The sequence below is a fragment of the Anarrhichthys ocellatus genome, unplaced genomic scaffold (assembly GCF_004355925.1).
Source record: "Anarrhichthys ocellatus isolate YVR2014 unplaced genomic scaffold, GSC_Weel_1.0 scaffold15, whole genome shotgun sequence".
NCBI classification, from domain to species: Eukaryota; Metazoa; Chordata; class Actinopteri; order Perciformes; family Anarhichadidae; genus Anarrhichthys; species Anarrhichthys ocellatus.
The window spans coordinates 7,716,610-7,736,421 of record NW_022280045.1 but is presented as its reverse complement, the minus strand read 5'-3'; the positions used below and the strand labels follow the sequence as shown (position 1 = coordinate 7,736,421).

Here is a 19,812-nt window from a genome sequence, read left to right as displayed (position 1 = left end):
TAGGTGTGGGCTTCCGTATTTGTATCCATCTCTATATAGTTTTCATCTCCTTGCCATTGTCAGCATCAGGTGTAACTATGCCAAAGCTACCCACAAACTGACAAAAACATGTAGCTACAAACTCTAAATGTCGTGACAGTATACACCAAAATCTATAAAGTTTCCATTGTTTTTGACTTACAGTTGTCACATAGTGTACATACTAAATTATTGACTTCTTTGAGTGCCTCCTCTCCTGCTCATTCAAATCATCACTCATTTCCTGCTTTCATGGAGAAAGACTGCTAAACTAAACTTTTAATTGTCGTGCCCCTTAACTTACATACTGGCACAAAGTTCGATGTAGAGAGGGTTATTATATGGGCTGTGGCTGAATAGACACGCAATGACCCAGATAAGAAAGGTTAATCATCCATCATGTTTATATTTCAGCCGACAACAGCAACATTATTGTATAGGCAATCGGATAGATGTAACTTCTAATGTCGCATCTAATTTACCTTTTATAAAAGAGCATTCATATGTGAAAGAAGTTGTTTACTCTGCTGACACACACACACACACACACACCTATACATACAATTAAGCCTCCACAGTCATCCTGGCATCTACTCAATAATTCAATGCTTTCTTTGCTGTCACTGGACCAGAATACCCGGTTGGACCCCGAGGAGTACTTCACCAAGCAGGAGCGGATTGGGAAGGGTTCCTTTGGAGAGGTCTACAAAGGAATCAACAACCGCACGAAGGAGGTGGTGGCGATTAAAATTATAGACCTGGAGGAGGCCGAGGATGAGATTGAAGACATTCAACAGGAGATCACAGTGTTGAGCCAGTGTGATAGCCCTTTTGTTACCAAGTATTATGGATCATACCTGAAGGTGAGATCATAACGCAACAAGACGAAGGGACGCATACACAGAGTATTTCAAGTTATCTACATGAAGATGCTTAGAGACACAGACATGGTGCCAAACAGCCTGAGGCAAAGCAGTATTTTAAATCTTAAACTTCATCAAGTATTTTGTCCTCTCAGGGGACCAAGTTGTGGATTATCATGGAGTATTTAGGTGGAGGATCTGCTCTGGATCTGGTAAGAAGACTTATATTTTTACGCAGCTTACAAAGTGTGATGCAAATTGGCAATTTTTACACTGGAGAAGCAAAACCCGACCTGTTCTTGGAGCTTTTGCCCAACGTCCACCTTTTTGTGATTTGCTCCTCCTCCTAGCTCCGTCCAGGGCCTCTGGAAGAGACTTACATTGCTACTATATTGAGGGAAATACTGAAGGGGCTGGAGTATCTGCACTCTGAAAGGAAGATCCACAGAGATATCAAAGGTAATAAAAGTTTAGCGTCTTAAATATATATATATTCATATACTTTTACCGTGTTGTCAGATGCCGGACAGAATAAGTCCACACACTAAAATATGCTCTCAAGCTGCAGAAATGTATCAACACCATAAAATCTCACAACGTACTGAAGGTGTTAAATGTGTGTGTTTGTGAGAAGCTCATGTTCTCTTCTCTGCAGCTGATGTTGTGCTCCTAGATTTTGGGAATTATTCAAAAAAAGTACGACAGCAAGGTTAATAATTAAGAAGACCGGGTTGATGATCTACATGGATTCTGTTTGTTTCCTCCACAATGAAACTGGGGAAGAAACTGCAGAGTGTCCTTTGTCCCTTTGTCCGTCCATCTGTAATGCACACAATACAAAATGCTTACATTTTCACAAAACCTCTTCAGGGAATAATTGTTGTTCTGGCATTTAAAGAAGTTGCGCGTGATTGGCCGAAACATTTTCTCTCTCTCTTTCTCCTAGCTGCCAATGTGCTGTTGTCGGAGCAGGGCGAAGTGAAGCTGGCAGATTTCGGGGTGGCCGGACAGCTGACAGATACCCAGATTAAGAGGAACACATTCGTAGGCACACCTTTCTGGATGGCTCCAGAGGTTATCAAACAGTCCGCTTACGACTTCAAGGTGAGGACAGAGTCCGTGAGATGTTACAGCTACCCATAAGGGGATACTGGTTTGTTATTGGTGGAGGTGGAGGTGTTACAGGCCTCAGTTTGAAAGAGCCTGATGACAGATATGTGTCTGAGGAAACAGGAAAAATGATGAGGCAGGCGAACGTGTGGTTTCTTCCTTCAACGTCTGTGAAAACAATCATAGTCTCCTGTATGAATTTCCTCATTTTGACATTCCAGAAAGTACAAAGTAGGTCAAATGCATCAAATTGTCTTCATCGTGTCCATAAAGAATGTACAAAAAAACTAAAATGATCTAAATTCACACTACTATTTCACATTTTTGTGTGCGTCACAGAGGAACTGATAAGAATTTTCAGCATGGGAAGAATTACTTGATTCACATCATTTTAGTTAAGGAAGTGTATTTTCCAGTGTTTGTATGTGAAGTTAACACACTTAACTTACACACCACTCTCCCCCTCAGGCGGATATTTGGTCCCTGGGAATCACTGCTATTGAGTTGGCTAAAGGGGAACCTCCCAACTCTGATCTACACCCCATGAGGGTCCTTTTCCTTATCCCGAAAAACACACCACCCACACTTGAGGGACCTTACAGCAAGCCCTTCAAAGAGTTTGTGGAGGCTTGTCTAAATAAAGACCCTCGTTTTGTAAGTCATACCTGCCTGCATCCAAATGTTTATTATTGGATTAGCATGCCTTGTCCTTCGTAGGAATTATAATTTGTGCTGTGTTTTCTCAAATCTTCAAACTTCATCCAAATCACATTTTTGTCATGCACCAAAATGTTGAATCTAAGTAAAGTGACGCTGGACTCCTTATGTTATGTTATAACTAGACAATTTATCCCTTTTTGATTCTTCTTCAAGCTTCATTCACTGAATGTCCTTTTATTTAAATATGTCTGCACAGAGGCCAACAGCCAAAGAGCTCCTAAAGCACAAGTTCATCACACGCTACACCAAGAAGACGGCCTATCTGACGGAGCTGATCGACCGCTACCGCCGCTGGAAGTCGGAGGGACACGGGGAGGAATCCAGCTCGGACGACTCTGATATGTCAGTCTCAAGAACACACATTGATACACTGAAGAATTTTAATTTTCCAAAGGATATATTCACAGCCACGTTGTTAAATTGCTTAGGTATTAGAGAATTTAAGGATGATTAATGCAGGATTTACTAGAATAACTGCGTACCCACCAAGTAGCATTAGTAATGAACCTTTATGTGCTGCCTATTTACAAACATTCTGGGGTCATATTGGTTTCCCTCATATTTTTAAATCTCTCTTATCTTCATTCTTCCCTTCAGGGATGCTGATGGTGATACAGACACGTGTCCCATGTGGACCTTCCCTACAGTCAGACCCAGCTCTATGAACAAGTTACAGAAGAGCTACACAGATTCAGAGGTCACACACACTTACACACTTACACACACACTTATTTCCCCCCCCCCCCCCCCTCTCTAACATCTTTTTCCTCTTCTCAGTCAGGCGATTCGGTGAAAAGGCAACCCAAGTCACAATGCTTGTCTGCTTTGGTAACACCGATCTTCAGAGAGGTAGGCCCAACTGTTAAATACATAAATAAATAAAGAATATACAGTTGTGTGAAAAAGTGTTTGCCCCCTTCCTGATTTTTTTGCATGTTTGTCACACTTAAATGTTTCAGATCAAACAAATTTAAATATTAGACAAAGATAACACAAGTAAATACAAAATGCAGTTTTTAAATGAAGGTTTTTATTATTAAGGGGGAAAAAAAAATCCAAACCTACATGGCCCTGTGTGAAAAAGTGATTGCCCCCCCCTGTTAAAACATAAATTAACTGTGGTTTATCACATCTTTGGAAAGCTGAGTTCAATTTCTCTAGCCACACCCAGGCCTGATTACTGCCACACCTGTTCTCAATCAAGAAATCACTTAAATAGGACCTGCCTGACAAAGTGAGGTAGACCAAAAGATCCTCAAAAGCTAGACATCATGCTGCGATCCAAAGAAATTCAGGAACAAATGAGAAACAAAGTAATTGAGATCTATCAGTCTGGAAAAGGTTACAAAGCCATTTCTAAAGCTTTGGGGCTCCAGCGAACCACAGTGAGAGCCATTATCCACAAATGGCGAAAACATGGAACAATGGTGAACCTTCCCAGGAGTGGCCGGCCGACCAAAATTACCCCAAGAGCGCAGCGACGACTCATCCAAGAGGTCACAAAAGACCCCAGAAGAACATCCAAAGAACTGCAGGCCTCACTTGCCTCAATTAAGGTCAGTGTTCATGACTCCACCATAAGAAAGAGACTGGGCAAAAATGGCCTGCATGGCAGAGTTCCAAGACGAAAACCACTGCTGAGCAAAACGAACATAAAGGCTCGTCTCAGTTTTGCCAGAAAACATCTTGATGGTCCCCAAGACTTTTGGGAAAATACTCTGTGGACTGACGAGACAAAAGTTTAACTTTTTGGAAGGTGTATGTCCCATTACATCTGGCGTAAACGTAACACGGCATTTCAGAAAAGGATCATCATATCAACAGTAAAATATGGTGGTGGTAGTGTGATGGTCTGGGGCTGTTTTGCTGCTTCAGGACCTGGAAGACTTGCTGTGGTAAATGGAACCATGAATTCTGCTGTCTACCAACAAATCCTGAAGGAGAATGTCCGGCCATCTGTTCGTGACCTCAAGCTGAAGCGCACTTGGGTTCTGCAGCAGGACAATGATCCAAAACACACCAGCAAGTCCACCTCTGAATGGCTTAAGAAAAACAAAATGAAGACTTTGGAGTGGCCTAGTCAAAGTCCCGACCTGAATCCGATTGAGATGCTGTGGCATGACCTTAAAAAGGCGGTTCATGCTCGAAAACCCTCCAATGTGGCTGAATTACAACAATTCTGCAAAGATGAGTGGGCCAAAATTCCTCTACAGCGCTGTAAAAGACTCATTGCCAGTTATCGCAAACGCTTGATTGCAGTTGTTGCTGCTTAGGGTGGCCCAACCAGTTATTAGGTTTAGGGGGCAATCACTTTTTCACACAGGGCCATGTAGGTTTGGATTTTTTCCCCCCTTAATAATAAAAACCTTCATTTAAAAACTGCATTTTGTGTTTACTTGTGTTATCTTTGTCCAATATTTAAATTTGTTTGATCTGAAACATTTAAGTGTGACAAACATGAAAAAAAAATAAGAAATCAGGAAGGGGGCAAACACTTTTTCACACAACTGTATACATGTGTATATAAAATAGAACTTTGAACACAGCACAACAAGAGGAGTCCTTAATCTAGAGAAGTTAATCTCGTCTATAAAAGTGGATTTTTTTTAAAACATCTTCATTTAGTAACGGTTACTTCTCAGCTGTTGAGCCCTAGACAAAGTTAAACAAGGTTCATTTTAAACTAATTTAGTCCCAGAGTAACTATTCTTCCCTCAGGAAATACTATACAGGTATTATACATGAACTTCATACTAAAGTAGAATACAACAGAAAAGAGCACAGAAGCATGTAGCTCAGTCGGTACATACAAGAGCCAACAAAACCTGACTCATGTCTGCCTTTGTTTTAAACTGTCAACAGTATAGTTGAAATAGTCTTTTTGGTTGAAGCCTTCCATTAGAAATTTTTTTTATTACCACCAGTTGAAGGAGAAGCGGCGGGCGAGTGGTGGGGGCGTAGGAGCCATTGAGGAGCTGGAAAACGCCTTCAACCTGGCCGAGGAGTCCTGTCCGGGCATCTCCGACCGCCTCGTCACACACATGATGGAGAGAGTGTGCAGGTGATGTACAAACCAGAATCGGGACCGTTTGCTGGGATGTTCAGTATCATCCATTTATTTCACTTAATCGATTTCCTGTTCTTCCAGGTTTTCTTTAAATGGTAACACCACCCCGTCTTCGCGGTGAAACCCCAGCTGGATGTAACTTAACCCTGCTCCCTTTTCTGTCTCCCAGACCTTCCGAACGTCTCAGATAAAGACCACAGAACAACCCCCCCCACTCGTATCTTTGTACCCTTCCCAGTCCTCCCCAAAGAGATCTTTTAATTAGTTATAATTAAATATTTTTACAGTTTCTTTGAGATCGGAGAGTATTTAAAACAAAAAAGCCATGACATTTAGAGCGTTGTGTATACCTGTTAGATCGAGAAGAAAAAAAACTATAATAAAGTCTATGGAAAATGTCCCATTGTCTGTTTGATGCTCACATACATTTATCTGTTAGACATGTTAGTCTGGAGGTGCATATCATGCTGTTAGTGGTGGAGCATTTATCAATGTAATTATAGTATTCATGTATTAACATTTTCTCAGAATGTAAGCTTGGGGTTTTAGGTAATTAACCTCTTCAGACACTGAACTGTAATTACTAACGAGGCTCATCGTGGCTTTGTCTGTCGGAGGCAATTAACCTCAGAAGTGAAAGCATCAGCTGATGTATGTGGACACGGTTCAGGCTGCAACTAGACACGGTGAAGGGTAGGTAAAGAATTTAGAAAGGCTCAAATCACAGATTAATAAAGTTTAATAAAACTTATTACAATATATGCATCAAGAACAATATTTGGTGCTTTATTGGATAAAAACAGCACAAAGAGGAATGTCAAGAACTCACATCTCGGCTGGTGAGGGAACCGTTGGCTACGATGACCTCATTAGGTCACTTTAATCTCTGCTCATGGAAACCACAAAGTACTCGGCAGTTGGGAAATTAAAAGTTTATACCTCAAATCTCACTGAAATAGAGAAAACAGACATGAAACAGTTAACGCTCCCTGGCACATGACTTTACAGTGGAGCGGAAACATGGAGTAATCACTTCTAATTGACTGAAAGCACCAAACGGAGGCATCACACCTCATAAGCACGTCCTTCATTTGTCAGGGCTACAGGAAGACTGTAAGAGGTCAAGGGTCACAGTTTATTTCATTCATATCAAAATTAAAAAGGAGCTTAACACTCAAATGCCATTTTACTTAAAGATACTGATCTGAGAACTGCACTAATGGATAAGTCTTTATCACTAGAGGGAGAATTCACCTGAAAGTGGGGGCTGAGAGTTGCATGCAGATGAGGTGGGTAATACGATTAACACCGAGCAAATGGAGCCCATTTATTGGGAAGCTTGTGTGGTCATTTATTCACCAGAGAGAATATGAAATCATGTTCTCTCTTCACTTAAAGAATATCAAGATAATGGCATAGCAGTGGTGGAAAAAGCTACTTCTGCTACTAGTTTTCAGCTCAGCCGACTCTCCCAATGAAGCTCCTTCACAGAGCAACGTTAGCACATGCCGAGATGTTTTAGAACTACAAGCAGAACTTTGGTTTTCTAAATAGAAGGAAAAAAAAGGAGAAGTAGCAGTTTGTATCAAAGATATATGCCACTATTTTAAAAGATGGGTCTCGTGACTTCATTTGAGTAACTGGCAAGAAGAAGAACCATGTGAAAATATATAAATGTAACTGTTTGAATATACTCAACTATGTATATATATAAAAAAAAAAAAAAAAAAAAGAAGACGACTCCAGATCCCATGAAGGATTAGAATAAAAATAGTGGCAAGCAGTGCAAGTCAATAACTTGATTACACGTTCTCCGCTATCCTCCATCTCTCTAGTCGAACTCGAGCAGTGGCTCAAATACCTACAAGTGAGAAGAGAAAAGAAAAAGTTACCCAAAATCAAGCCAGGCCTCACGAAACACCAGCATCCACAGATACCACGTTTAGGTATTTAAGATGCAAATGCAGGGAATGAGGTGTCCCATTGTTGAGGAAATGAAGTATAGCGTGTGCTAGCTTGGAGAAATGAGCATTTCCATGAGTGTCCTACCGTAGACGTCTCACACATGGGGGCTGTCTCCCTCGCCGTCTCCCTGCTTCTGCATCTGAGCCTGCATCTTGGTAATCATCTCCTGCATTCGTCTCAACTGTGGGACACAGAACATCAACATGTATGACAGGGCAACAACAACAACTGCACTTAAACCAAAGCACATTCACTTAGACTGCTGAGATTAAGAGGCATCTTAATACCCGTCTGTCAGTTATAAATAATTGATTAGAAACAACAGGTCCCACATCGACACCAACTGTGAACCTGAATCATTCACCAGTTTAACATGGGTATTATAAGATTAAAACACTGAAAACAGAAACAATTCTTGTATTTAATTGTTCCTAGTTTTTAAATTGCGACTTGTAGGACAGTGAATAATCTATGTGCAGTTATTCACTAGCTTGCTGTGTCTGTGTGCTAAATATAAAGCTACAGATCCAAAGCTCACTGAAATATTTCCCCCTAGCTCACTGAAAGAAAGCAAATAAGTGTATTTCCCCACTATTCCTCTACGATCCATGAAACATGCATTTCTTTATAATAAGCCCAAAGTGGTGGAGCATCTGAAATGACTCACCTCCGCCTCCTTCTCCTGCAGGATCATATCCTTGTCCATTTCCTCCGGCTCCGGTCCCTTTCTGCATCAACACAGCTTCAGTTACTCTTCATGTTACACGCTACAATGAATGCCGATTAACTAAAGCGTCATTAAGTTCAATGCACAGTCGGAGGTTATAAACGTAAAATCAAGTTGTGTGATGATTTCTAAAGCATCGTGAAGTTTGTGCATGTCTGCATGTCTGAAAAGTGCACGTTGAACCGTTTTAAGTTGTAGCATTAGGCAAACATGACAAAAGCCACATAGAGAAGGTGAAGAAGGGGCCAGTGGGTTAGTTCGTCTTTGCAGAAGAGAAAAGTGGGCGGCTACAACAAATCACTACAAAGAGATGAAAGCAGGAAGATTCCAGAGAGAAGTAAGAGAGTCAGGGGAACAGCGTTACCTCCCCCCCAAACGGTACCTCAACAGTCCACCACCTCCATCACCGGACAGATGGCGAGGCAATGTGACGACAGTGAAACCACTGCCTTATCCTGGGTGGCCTTTTGAAGAAAGTCTAAAAGAATCTTTTTGGTCTACATTGAGTGTTAAATGATGATATGGCCACACTATGTTACATGACACACAGTAATCCTGTTTATGACCTCGACAGATACTCCAGCTGCACATGCCATTTAGCTACCGACTAGCCATGTAAAACCACAAGCCACTAGACCACAGCATTAAATCCACTTCTGCCTCACTACATGTAGTGAACATGCACGATGGTGATGAGTTAGAGCTACCGTAGGCTTCTACAGAATGATACTAGTTCAACATTATGCTGTAGGAATCGAACACAGAAGAATATCTGGAAGTACATGACCCGTTATATAGAATATAATCTAGTAACTCAGCTTCCTTCTACACAGCGCTGGGTGTTTTGGCTTGGTGTCACTACTGTAACATCTGTGGTGTCCATTGTGTTTGACTATATTTTGTTGTTTGAGGTGGGGGAGGTGCAGAGAAGCAAGCTGACAGACAAGTACGTACGCAGGAGACAGAGGCAGAATGTAACCATGGGAGGACAACCTGCCACCCCGCTTGAGGCGGTCCGAGCGGAAGTTCTCGTAGTGAAGGTCCTGAGTCACTTCCTGTAGATCCTGCATGTGGGTTCTGTGGATAAGTCACCAACAAATAAACAGTGTTGCTCAGACATTTGGAGAACTAGAGATGTTAACTGCACTGTACCTCTAGTGGGTAGAGGCTGCCTGCTTATGGAGTGCAGCATAACATAAGAAGTGTCTTTATTTTAGCCAAACGTGTCTGCACCACATTGCACTGCTAGTGTTGTTAGTGTCCATCCTTTTTTTCTCCTTTCCTATCATGGCTACATCACTCTGCCAAACTAACAACTTCGCCAAGCTAGATACAGTTTCTTTCCACAGCGTTTGAGGGGAAAACATATTGTTATTATATTCACAGTTTGGCAGGTTAGCAACTCTCAATATCACCTTTAATTTAAAGACTAAAGGAGAGCAACAGGATTCAGGCTCCTCTAACACTCACATGAGCATGATCCGCAGCTTGAGGAAATCGTTGTGTTCAGGATTCTCCACCTCCACCACGCCCCAAGGGTAGAGGCGGCCCCTCACCTTCTTCCCTTTGGCCTCAATCTGCTGGTTGGATCCCACCACTGCAAATGGGATGCTAGCCTGGAAAAGAGGAGGAGTTTATAGGTCTGTAGTCATGGTTCAATCACCAACATAAACACTTAAAAGAAATCCCTAGAGTAATTGGTTGACTTTAATGGAATTCTATGAGAGGATATAAAGCTAACTGCTTTTATTAATGACAAACTCATTTTTGTGTTGTTAAAAAAACAGCATAACACCAGCTGGTCTCATATTGATTCAGGGATGAGAGGTTTGTCAGGGAGAGGACCGTTTACCTTGAGGATCTTGGTCTGCTCTTTGAAGTCCTCATCCTCATCTGACTCGGCATCAGGAAGGTGGTAAATCTTGATGCCATGTTCGTCGATCTCATCCAGAACCTTACAAAGAAGACAGGAACAAAACACAGGTTATGATCACCTTATAGTATCCGTTATGTTATTTATATACTGTTAATGACAACCTGTTATATCCACTTAAATCAGGACTTTATGTATTAAGAAGACAACATTTCTGCTTACCAAAAACACTACCGACTAGTCCGCCTTGACACTTCCGGTCTCACTGTGGTTTATCCACCTTTTGGTTTTAGATATTTAAACTAAAGCCCTGTTTCAATATAGTACTTCAGGTACAAACTGTATTTTAAAGCGCTGGGAGGGTAAAGCAGTGACCATGAGCACACGATAGCTACTGATGGTTTCAGGAAACTGGAAAAGATCCTGAACAATGCACGACTCTTGTTGTCCTCACCCTGCGCTTGAGCCTCTCCCTCTCCCTGAGGGTGAGCGTGTCTGCCTTGGCGATGACAGGAACCACATTGACCTTATTGTGAATGGCCTTCATGAACTGAACATCCAGAGGTTTCAGCCTGGTAGGACAGGAAACGGACAGAACCAGGGTCAAAGAGAGACAGAAATATGTACCAAGCAAATATTTATTAAAAGCAACGAGTGAAGAGGGCATAAAAAAAAATAGGGTTAGTTAAATAGAAAATAATTTCTCTGTAAGAATGCCAGTATGTTCTGCAGGACTCACCCATGGCCAAGCGGGGAAATAAAATAGAAGCAGCAGTGAACTCTATTGTCAACAATGTGTCTACGATTTAGACCGCTCTCGTCATGGAGGTAGCGCTCAAACTGGTCATCGATGTAGCTGATAATGGTGCTGAAACTGAAGTAGAGAAACGTACGTCACATTTAACACTACATATCACAGTATTGTACGAGGACTTCTCCATGCTGGTAGGACACCCACTAAAGCCCGGATTCTCCTTACAAATTAAAATATTTGAAAACTTTATTTTGAACTGTACAAGGTTAGTGTCTCGTCACTGTTTAAGATCAAAGGACTGACACTGGGTAGTTTAAACTTAAAAGATATTTCATACCAGTCTTGGCTGTTGATGGCGTCTCCATATCCGGGTGTGTCTACCACAGTAAGGCGGAGCTTCACTCCTCGCTCCTCAATTTCTACCGTCGACGCCTCGATCTGAACAGTCCTTTCTATCTTTTCTGTTAGAAGATTTTTTTAATGACAATGTCGGTCAACAATTATACTTTAAACATACAGATTTCACAAAGTGGTTTAACACCAGGATCTGTAAGTGCATGTGTGTGTGTGTTGTACCTGCTGCTCCAGGGATGACTCTCTCGGGGTACAGGTCAGTGAGGAACAGGCTGTTGATCAGGGTGGATTTTCCAAGTCCAGATTCACCTTTTGACAACAAGAGGGAAACGAAACATCATCATGCAGTTAACACTAGAATGACGAGCAAAGTGAATAAATAATACGCAAGTGCTTAAAAAGACTAAAGCACAGTCGGGTTCTTGTTGGTGCAAACCTCTTCTAGTACAGAGTTCAGTGAGTAGAACAAAGGAGATCCTCACTGTGCTGCAGGAAACAAGACATATGCCTGTGATGCACAGCAGGCCGAGCACCACACGGAAAAGCATGATACTAAATCTGACGTCAGCATTAATCTTTACTAGAACAGTGTCAGGTGGATTACTAAGCACCCTTAGTGTTCACTTCATAAATCAGTCAGTAGCATTTAACGGCTACAAGTCAAGACGTCTACTGGATAGTTTCACTTTCACAGATATTAGCAGCAACAACTAAACCTGGATATCGTCTTTGAGCTCCAACTTTAACGGAGAATCTGTAGACTGAAGACTTTGAAACTGCTTTTAAATGAGTGTCTCTGCAGATTATGAATGAACTATACAGCATTATCAAACAAACTATTGATTGGTTGCCTCTGAAACTGGCACCATATAACAACAATAGGTGGGCAGACAAACATTCAGTCTGTGTGATGAAGTGTTAAATAAAAGCTGCCGGTCTGATTCCAAGACAACGATAAAGCCTTGTACCAGACTAAAAATATCTTTGCATGGATTTTTGCAGACCCACCGAGCGTTGTTTGAGTCCAGCAGTATGCTCATTTCTGTCTGGGAAGTCCCTAAAACTACAGCAGCAGTTCAGCTTTAGCAACAGCAGTGAATACAACTCAAGAAACTATATGTAAGAAACGTAAGGCACAGGGCTTCTTTCTTGGTCGAGGACAGCCCTAATAATAAACAATGTTCCTCACGTCTCACGGTCGCAGCGCTACAGATGCTGAGGAAGCTTAGCTTGTGTAGTTCACTCAGGAATGCTGCTACTGTGGTTCCCACCAGAGCCATGACAAAAGATTTACAGACGTCTTTGCTACAACCTCGGCTGCCAATGTGCCAGAATGTCTTGTATGGAAAATCCAAATCAACATGTACATTATTTACACTACAGCTTCAGGTGCATGTGGGAGAGGAGTTTTAGTGGGAAAAAGTACCTGTTTTTTAGGGTAAGCATAAAAACGTGACGCATACTGAAGAGACATAATTCATTTTCATAAATAAATATTGTTTCTATCTGTGGATTAGAACTGCAGCTATCTAAAAGTACTGTAAAACACTAGTTTGTTTAAGAACCGGAGTCACACAAAAGGTTAAATAGCTACTCAAAGAGAATTCTTGCAGCAGAGGGACCAGCAGGCCTCGTCCACTGCGTGAATCAGTCCCTCGAGGCCCATTCCTCTCTGGTTTATTTTAAAGCAAAAAAGATGAGCAGCACTCACAGGAGCTTCTACCCTCCCCCATTACCAACAAGCAGGGAGGTTCACACAGTCACATCAAGAGTTCACGCTGATGCTGACACCAGCTGAGCAACTACGCTGATGAGACATCTGCCATTTTCTACAGACCAAAAACATTCGTGCACACTAAAATACACGTATGGTCAAAGACAAAACTAAGTGAACTATGGAGATTAAAGAGTTGTAAAACTGTTATGTAGAAAGGCCATTACAAAAAGACAGCATATGATAGCAACGACTGTGAATTGTGCAGGCTAATGGCAAAGATTTAAATCACAAAAACAAACTCACATGAGCCAGAAAAAAGCTAAAAATATTCCTCAAATGGCCATGTTCACTATAGCCGTCTAGCATTAACCTTGTTGTCACTGAGATACACCATCATTTTCCAAATTAAATTTTTTTAAAAAAAAACAGCGTTTCATGACAAGAATAAAAAAAAAGACAAAACCAGAAAAGGCTTGAAAAACAGAGATGAATCACTCACCTACCACCATCAACGTAAACTCAAATCCTTTTTTTACTGATTTGCGATGAACCTGATTAGGCAGGTTGGCAAATCCAACATACCCCGGAGTCTCAGGGTTGGTGAACTGGCCCTGCTGTAGAAAAAAAACCAAAGTACAACAGGAGAGTTTTAAATAGCGTTTGGTAATGGTCACATTAAAACTTAAGATAAAAGAACGTAGCTTTGCACATACTCACTACTTCAGTTAAAACTATTTCTGTCACAAATCTAAATCAGGTTTAAGTTAAACATGGTTTGGTGTCAATATAGCAACAACATGCCAATTGTTAGTGCTAGTGTGAAAAGCTGTTCACCAACAGCCAGGATATTTAGCAGGGCTACGGTGACTCCTCTGCAGTCTATTTGCAAAAGACCTCATCACTCCAGTGTTTAAAGCCCTTTCCTACACAGCTCATACCAATGAGAAGTAGGCCAACTGGACAGCTTTTAACCACCCATGTGGCAATGCTACACAGTGAAGATGTCACATAAAATACATGCTCCTTATTTCGTTGGCTCATTTTTGGCCACACAGATGTATGAACCCTCACTTCCCCCTTTCAGCAAAGGTGATGACTGATGAGCCTGATAAGCGGTGTGTTGTGGCTGTGCCTTCGGGCCTTTTAGCGTACATAAAGCTATATCAGTGAGTCATGAGGATGGTGAGCAGCACACTGAGCGTAAGTCTGAGTGACCCAACATTCAGCTGGTAATATTGGTCTTTGAAAAACACCACAATGTGGGACCAAAAGTGGGGAAGGACAAAATGATAAGCACTGAAATTAGACATGAGAGTGCTCAGTTTAAAAAAACAGAGGAATGTATGTTTATGTTGATGATATAACAAAAACAACAAAGTTTCCATGATTAGTCTCAAAGGATGGTACCCGAGGGAGAAGAAGGAATCTGGTTAAATTGCATACTGCATCTATTCAGACGGATTATCTGGTTTCTGTTCAGAGACTCACCTTCACTTTGTCGGCCTGAGACATTTCTTCTCCTTGTTGAACCTGAGACAAAAGACAGATTGGATCACAAACAGAGACGTACTCACACTCCTATGTGGATGCCTCTTTTCTGAAATGGAGGCAATTCATATAAGCACATATGTAGAGGCCTGACTGTGTGACAGACAGGAAGTCTGGTTTGTGAGAGTGCTACTTCTCACCACAAAAATAAAAAAAAAATGCTTTTCCTGCTAAGATAGCTGCATTACAGCTGCATCCAACTATAACGCTATAACTCGAGGATTAGGCATTAAAACATGATTATGCTATTAATCCCAACTGGTATCATATGTTCACTACCTGTCTGCTGGTTGTTGTGTTATATTAAAACATTAAAAATTATCTGAAACGGTCAGAAACACACCCACTGCTCTCAGACTGCTTGGATGAAAAAAGAAATTATAACATTTTATATTTTTACCAGCTGATTAGACAAATCTATGTGTCCAAAGCTAGTTTAAGAAGCTTTGCCAATGCAGATTTAACATAGAAACATGTAGCACTGACGCTAACTAAGACGAACTCCCCATTACTAACTAGTTTCCTCACATACAACGTTAGCTAACGTTTCCGTTACTTTAATGGGAATTAACTGGTTGACGTTAATAAGCAACGGCCATTATAACGGTAAAAAAAAAGTCAGTGGGTGTGAGATAGTTTAATAGTTATTCTTGTTCTTGTAAACGAGCCCAAATGAAAGCTATTTACCAAGCTAACAGCGCTCGCTAGCTGTTCGGTATAATACAAGAAGTTAGCATAGCGTTCACTCCTAACTAACGTTAGCCGAGTAGCTTCTGCAGGATGTGAACTTAAACAGCTAATGTTAGCGTCGTCCGTTTAACTGCTACTCCGCCATTAATACACAACTTGGAGGATGAACTGTAGAATAATAACGAGTGTTACCTTACGGTCTGTCCGCAGAAAGTATAGCACAGATGGAGACACAGAGAGACGAGCCAACGATGAACAGTAGACTTGGCGGACACCTCAAATTCTTCAGATTCCGGTGCAGCAGCAGCTTCCGTTAGCACACGGACCACAATGCACCGGGCGAGAGCAGCAGGGCCAACATACACATGGAGCGTTTAACGTTTACACTGAAGGTCAGCCTGCTTACACCTTATCAGCCTTCATAAGCGCATTAAAAACAGTTATAATTTCATCAAACACCGCGGCTCTGTCTGGGTGATATTAAAGAATAAATAGATCTAACGACATCAGAGAAAAGTTGGAACTCCAGGCCCCAGAAGTCAAATAATTTTGGGTACCTTGAATTATTAATAACACAGTCTATGATACAGCCCAGCTGGAGCATTTACCCTCTTTATCTATGAACTCCTGTAAATATCACCACCACCTTTCATCCCACTTCTAGTAGCTTAGAATATGATTTTAAAAAAAACATACAATGCAGCATATTAAATACAATAAATGAATAAAGATAAAATATTGTAATCCTTATCGCACTGGGAGGAATGTAAATGTGAACATCTACAATTCCATAACCTGAGGTTTCACAAAAGATTGTGTGATACAGATGATGAGATTATTTTATCATCTAAAATCAATTTAGCAATTTTTCTTTTTGTATATTCACAGTATTCTATCGTGATTGTATCATACTTAATTAAATATTATTGTCATTTATTAGTATGGTATTCTAATGGATAATTAATTCATACTCAGATACTCCAATACTCACTCCACAACCTAGTAAATTAATCAGCCTCAAAGAAAGAAAGCAACTTGCAACTGGCTACACGCTGTAGGACAGAAAATGACTTAAGTATAAATAAATAAATGCATTAATAAATGTATAAATAAATACAGGAATAAATAAATAAATGCATAAATAAATGTATAAATACAGAAATTAATAAATAAAAGAATAAATAATTGCTGAAATAAATACAGAAATATTTAAATGTTGAAATAAATGCTGAAATAAATAAATAAAAGAATAAATAAATACTGAAAATAAATACAGAAATATTTAAATGCTGAAATGAATAAATAAAAGTTGATACCTAAACAGGACATAAATAAATACATATATTTCTACATTTCTGTATTCCTTCATTCATTTATTTATGTATTTATACATTTATTTATGCATTTATTTAATTATTCCTGTATTTATTTATACATTTATTAATGCATTTATTTATTTATTTATACTTAAGTCATTTTGTGTCCTCCATAGTACTCAACATGTCAATAGGGTCTGCCTTTCTGCAGCTATTACCAAACAATAACAGTGAAATCTTCCAGATTGGGACGAAGGTGCATTGTGGTTGTATATGCTGTAAAACTATCTTAACTAGAGTGAAATGTAATTTTAAAATGTTTTACTCGCTGAGCTAGCCATGGGCGTTCCTGATGTTCTTGCACACAGAAAATGGCTAACTGAATGGCTACTTATGTCCAACTGTAGTCAAAGTAAGCTGTAACATTTAATATGCAAACAAACATTATCACAACGTTCAGTACAGTTCAACTACCAGATATTTAACATGCCTGAAGATAAGACCCTTTATATAATGTGCTTTAGAGCACCAAACGTGTGGCTCGTTGGTCTAGGGGTATGATTCTCGCTTTGGGTGCGAGAGGTCCCGGGTTCAAATCCCGGACGAGCCCAAGTTTTTTTACTTAAACCATGTTCTTTTTTCTACTCTAGGTAAAAGGATTTCTTGCACTCCTGTCGTACGTACAGTATGTCCTTATTGTATTATTGCAGAAGTAGACTCACGGATGTGACTGCTGAAATGGACAAGATACTGAAAGATAGACAAACTATAGAGCATTATACTGATCTCTAGTGGACTTTTGCAACACTACAATTTGCAACACTGCAATTAAAAACTATTCGGCTTTCTGTTCATTGCTTTATTAATTTGCAATTATATATTAATTAAAAGCCTTTGTGTTATTTTCTGCTCGAGGTTCCTTTTCATCTACATCAAACACATAATTTAGTCTAATAAAATCAGATTTTAGCTCTAGTAGTACACTTTTTTTTTTCATGCAACAGATTGTGTCAGTTAATTATATATCCATATACTGTATATATAGTTTATCCAAATACAAGATGTTCAGTTTAGATACAAAGCAGATAAAGGAAAGTATTGCATGCACAGGAGCTCTGTGGGTCTGAGGCCTCTTTCAGTTCCTGTCTCTCCACAACATCCGTGAAGAGGAAATTTATCATCAGATTACCAACAACTGAAAAACATGCTTACAACAGTCATGTTCTCCAGGTCTAAATCATCAGCCTATACTTATTCTGTGCATGGTCTCACTCCAGCGGCACAGGAGGAGCATCAGACTTCTTAAAGATATGCTCACTTAATGCCTTTCTGTCTTCACCCAGTAGGGGCTTATCTGAGCTTGCTTTTGTGACAGCATCTCTGCTCCCCTCCCTTCAGTCTGGCTCAGGACAGCCACTGCTCTGCTTAACACAAGTCCAGGAGATATCTCGGTAAATACCACTCTTTCCCTCTCTGTTACAGCGAGCATATCATCGCCACAGGAGCTACACTATTTCCATTATTCCCATAAGCCTCTTAGTGGCGCCATGCTCTGTCAATTGCAGTGTGGCTTCATAGCATTCAGTGTGTACGTTTCTTTATATTTTAAATGCCTATTTCTGTACCACCCTGCTATTGCAATGAATGTAATGAATGAGAATTAATTACTGATAAGTTACTGATAATTTTCATATTTTTAAATAGATGCTGTACGATTCCTCAGAGAGAGAAAGCAGTCGAGATAAAGAAAGGTAGGACCGTACCAGCATTTTTGCACAACTTTTCATGTCTTGTGTTATTTCCATTTTAAAATATGCAAGAAACATGCTGACAAAAACTGGTGACGTGAATGTGAACAGACAACATAGTCTGCTTTTATTTCATCATTATTATTTATTCTATTCATCAGATTTACATGATCATTTTGGGCTAATGCAGTTCATTTAAAAATGACCCACTTCAGTTATTTAAAAAATAATAAAAATGCCTGTGTGTAATGGACTGTTCCTAATGGTTCAATAAAAAATTGTAAGTGCTTACATGAATTAAATTGACTTACTTTTGGCTTACTGCACCTCAAAGGACTTAAAGAGATCTAATAAAAAGGCAGAGATCGTGCTGTTATGTCCTGTTTTACAACATCACACAAAAAATTGATTCCTCACTTTAATTACTCTAATCTTCAAGCCATCCTTTTGATATGTGAACTATTATCAGATTTTTTTCTCCGTGTCTCGCTGAATCGCAGCAAATCCCTTCTCCCCAGTGTTCAGCCCAAGAGGCCTGAGTTTATCTGCTTTGTTACTATCGGCAGGGTCATGAACCTCAGGTAGCATCTTAAACTAGATAATTATAAATATCTACTTAAAAGTGGCTCATTCTCTTCTGAGCTTGAATTTCGTGTCCCCCAGAACAAAGAAATATCACAGACTCTGAGTCAGATCACTTTAGTGTCAGACGGTTTAATAGTTGGCGATGGTTCAGTGCAGAATGCTGTTAGTTGTAAAATAATAAACAACACAGTAATATGATCATGTATATCGATCACGTTCAAACCAAATGTCATGACTTCAGAGATAACTATTTCAGTCTCTACATTTTTTTTCAACGCATTGGAGCTATAATCATAAAAATAACTTCTTTGCCGCTGGATCAGTTTCCTCCTCCCTCCATCACCACACCCTCATCACCCCCTTAACCAGTCTTTTAAAGTAAGCAGCTGCCTGCTTAGCCGGCACCTTTCACTTTTCAAGCAGGACTTAATTTACTGCAGGACATTTTAAATCTCCTGCCTCTGTGGCTCTGAGTCGCTGACAAATGCCTGGTTGCAAATGTATCTCATTGACTGCTGACTCGGTTGTAATACAAGCTGGCTGATAGGGGCTGCCACAGTAATGTGGCCCTCAGGTTTATCCTCAGATGTTGGAGGAAGTGTATTAATTTAGTTTAGATGGGGCCTTATGAAAAGTGTTCTGGCAGGCAGCAGATCTCCTTTCCTCTCTCTCTCTCTCTCTCTCTCTCTCTCTCTCTCTCTCTCTCTCCCTCTCTCTCTCTCTCTCTCTCTCTCTCTCTCTCTCTCTCTCTCTCTCT

At 40.3% G+C, this 19,812-nt stretch overlaps 2 protein-coding genes and 1 non-coding gene across 4 annotated transcripts in view; 2 read left to right on the top strand and 1 right to left on the bottom strand.

Annotated features, from left to right (window-relative positions):
* Positions 1-5,985, top strand: part of stk25b (serine/threonine kinase 25b) — a 6,662-nt gene extending 677 nt beyond the window's left edge. Inside the window, exons 2-11 of the mRNA XM_031854818.1 lie at positions 651-881; positions 1,037-1,093; positions 1,232-1,340; positions 1,828-1,985; positions 2,460-2,645; positions 2,908-3,053; positions 3,309-3,408; positions 3,489-3,560; positions 5,636-5,772; positions 5,860-5,985. Coding sequence (XP_031710678.1) covers positions 651-881; positions 1,037-1,093; positions 1,232-1,340; positions 1,828-1,985; positions 2,460-2,645; positions 2,908-3,053; positions 3,309-3,408; positions 3,489-3,560; positions 5,636-5,772; positions 5,860-5,899 — 1,236 coding nt within the window. The 3' untranslated portion in view covers positions 5,900-5,985. The remainder of the gene's footprint in view (positions 1-650; positions 882-1,036; positions 1,094-1,231; positions 1,341-1,827; positions 1,986-2,459; positions 2,646-2,907; positions 3,054-3,308; positions 3,409-3,488; positions 3,561-5,635; positions 5,773-5,859) is intronic.
* A 514-nt stretch (positions 5,986-6,499) lies between these two features.
* Positions 6,500-15,752, bottom strand: septin2 (septin 2). Of its 2 annotated transcripts, none has more exons than XM_031854819.1 (13): positions 15,599-15,752; positions 14,657-14,698; positions 13,668-13,782; positions 11,674-11,760; positions 11,435-11,558; positions 11,083-11,217; positions 10,798-10,915; positions 10,323-10,424; positions 9,941-10,086; positions 9,425-9,547; positions 8,411-8,471; positions 7,828-7,924; positions 6,500-7,639 (listed from the first exon to the last, which is right to left on the bottom strand). In XM_031854819.1, the coding sequence occupies exons 2-12, from the start codon at positions 14,678-14,680 to the stop codon at positions 7,838-7,840; spliced, it is 1,122 nt and encodes a 373-aa protein (XP_031710679.1). In that variant the 5' UTR covers positions 14,681-14,698; positions 15,599-15,752; the 3' UTR covers positions 6,500-7,639; positions 7,828-7,837. The 2 variants fall into 2 exon arrangements, with proteins under 2 accessions (XP_031710679.1, XP_031710681.1); XM_031854821.1 differs by having other exon boundaries at positions 9,464-9,547.
* Positions 15,753-17,260: 1,508 nt separating this feature from the next.
* Positions 17,261-17,332, top strand: trnap-ugg (transfer RNA proline (anticodon UGG)). Its single transcript has one exon. It is a non-coding gene; the product is annotated as a tRNA-Pro (tRNA).
* The last annotated feature ends 2,480 nt before the right edge of the window (positions 17,333-19,812 follow it).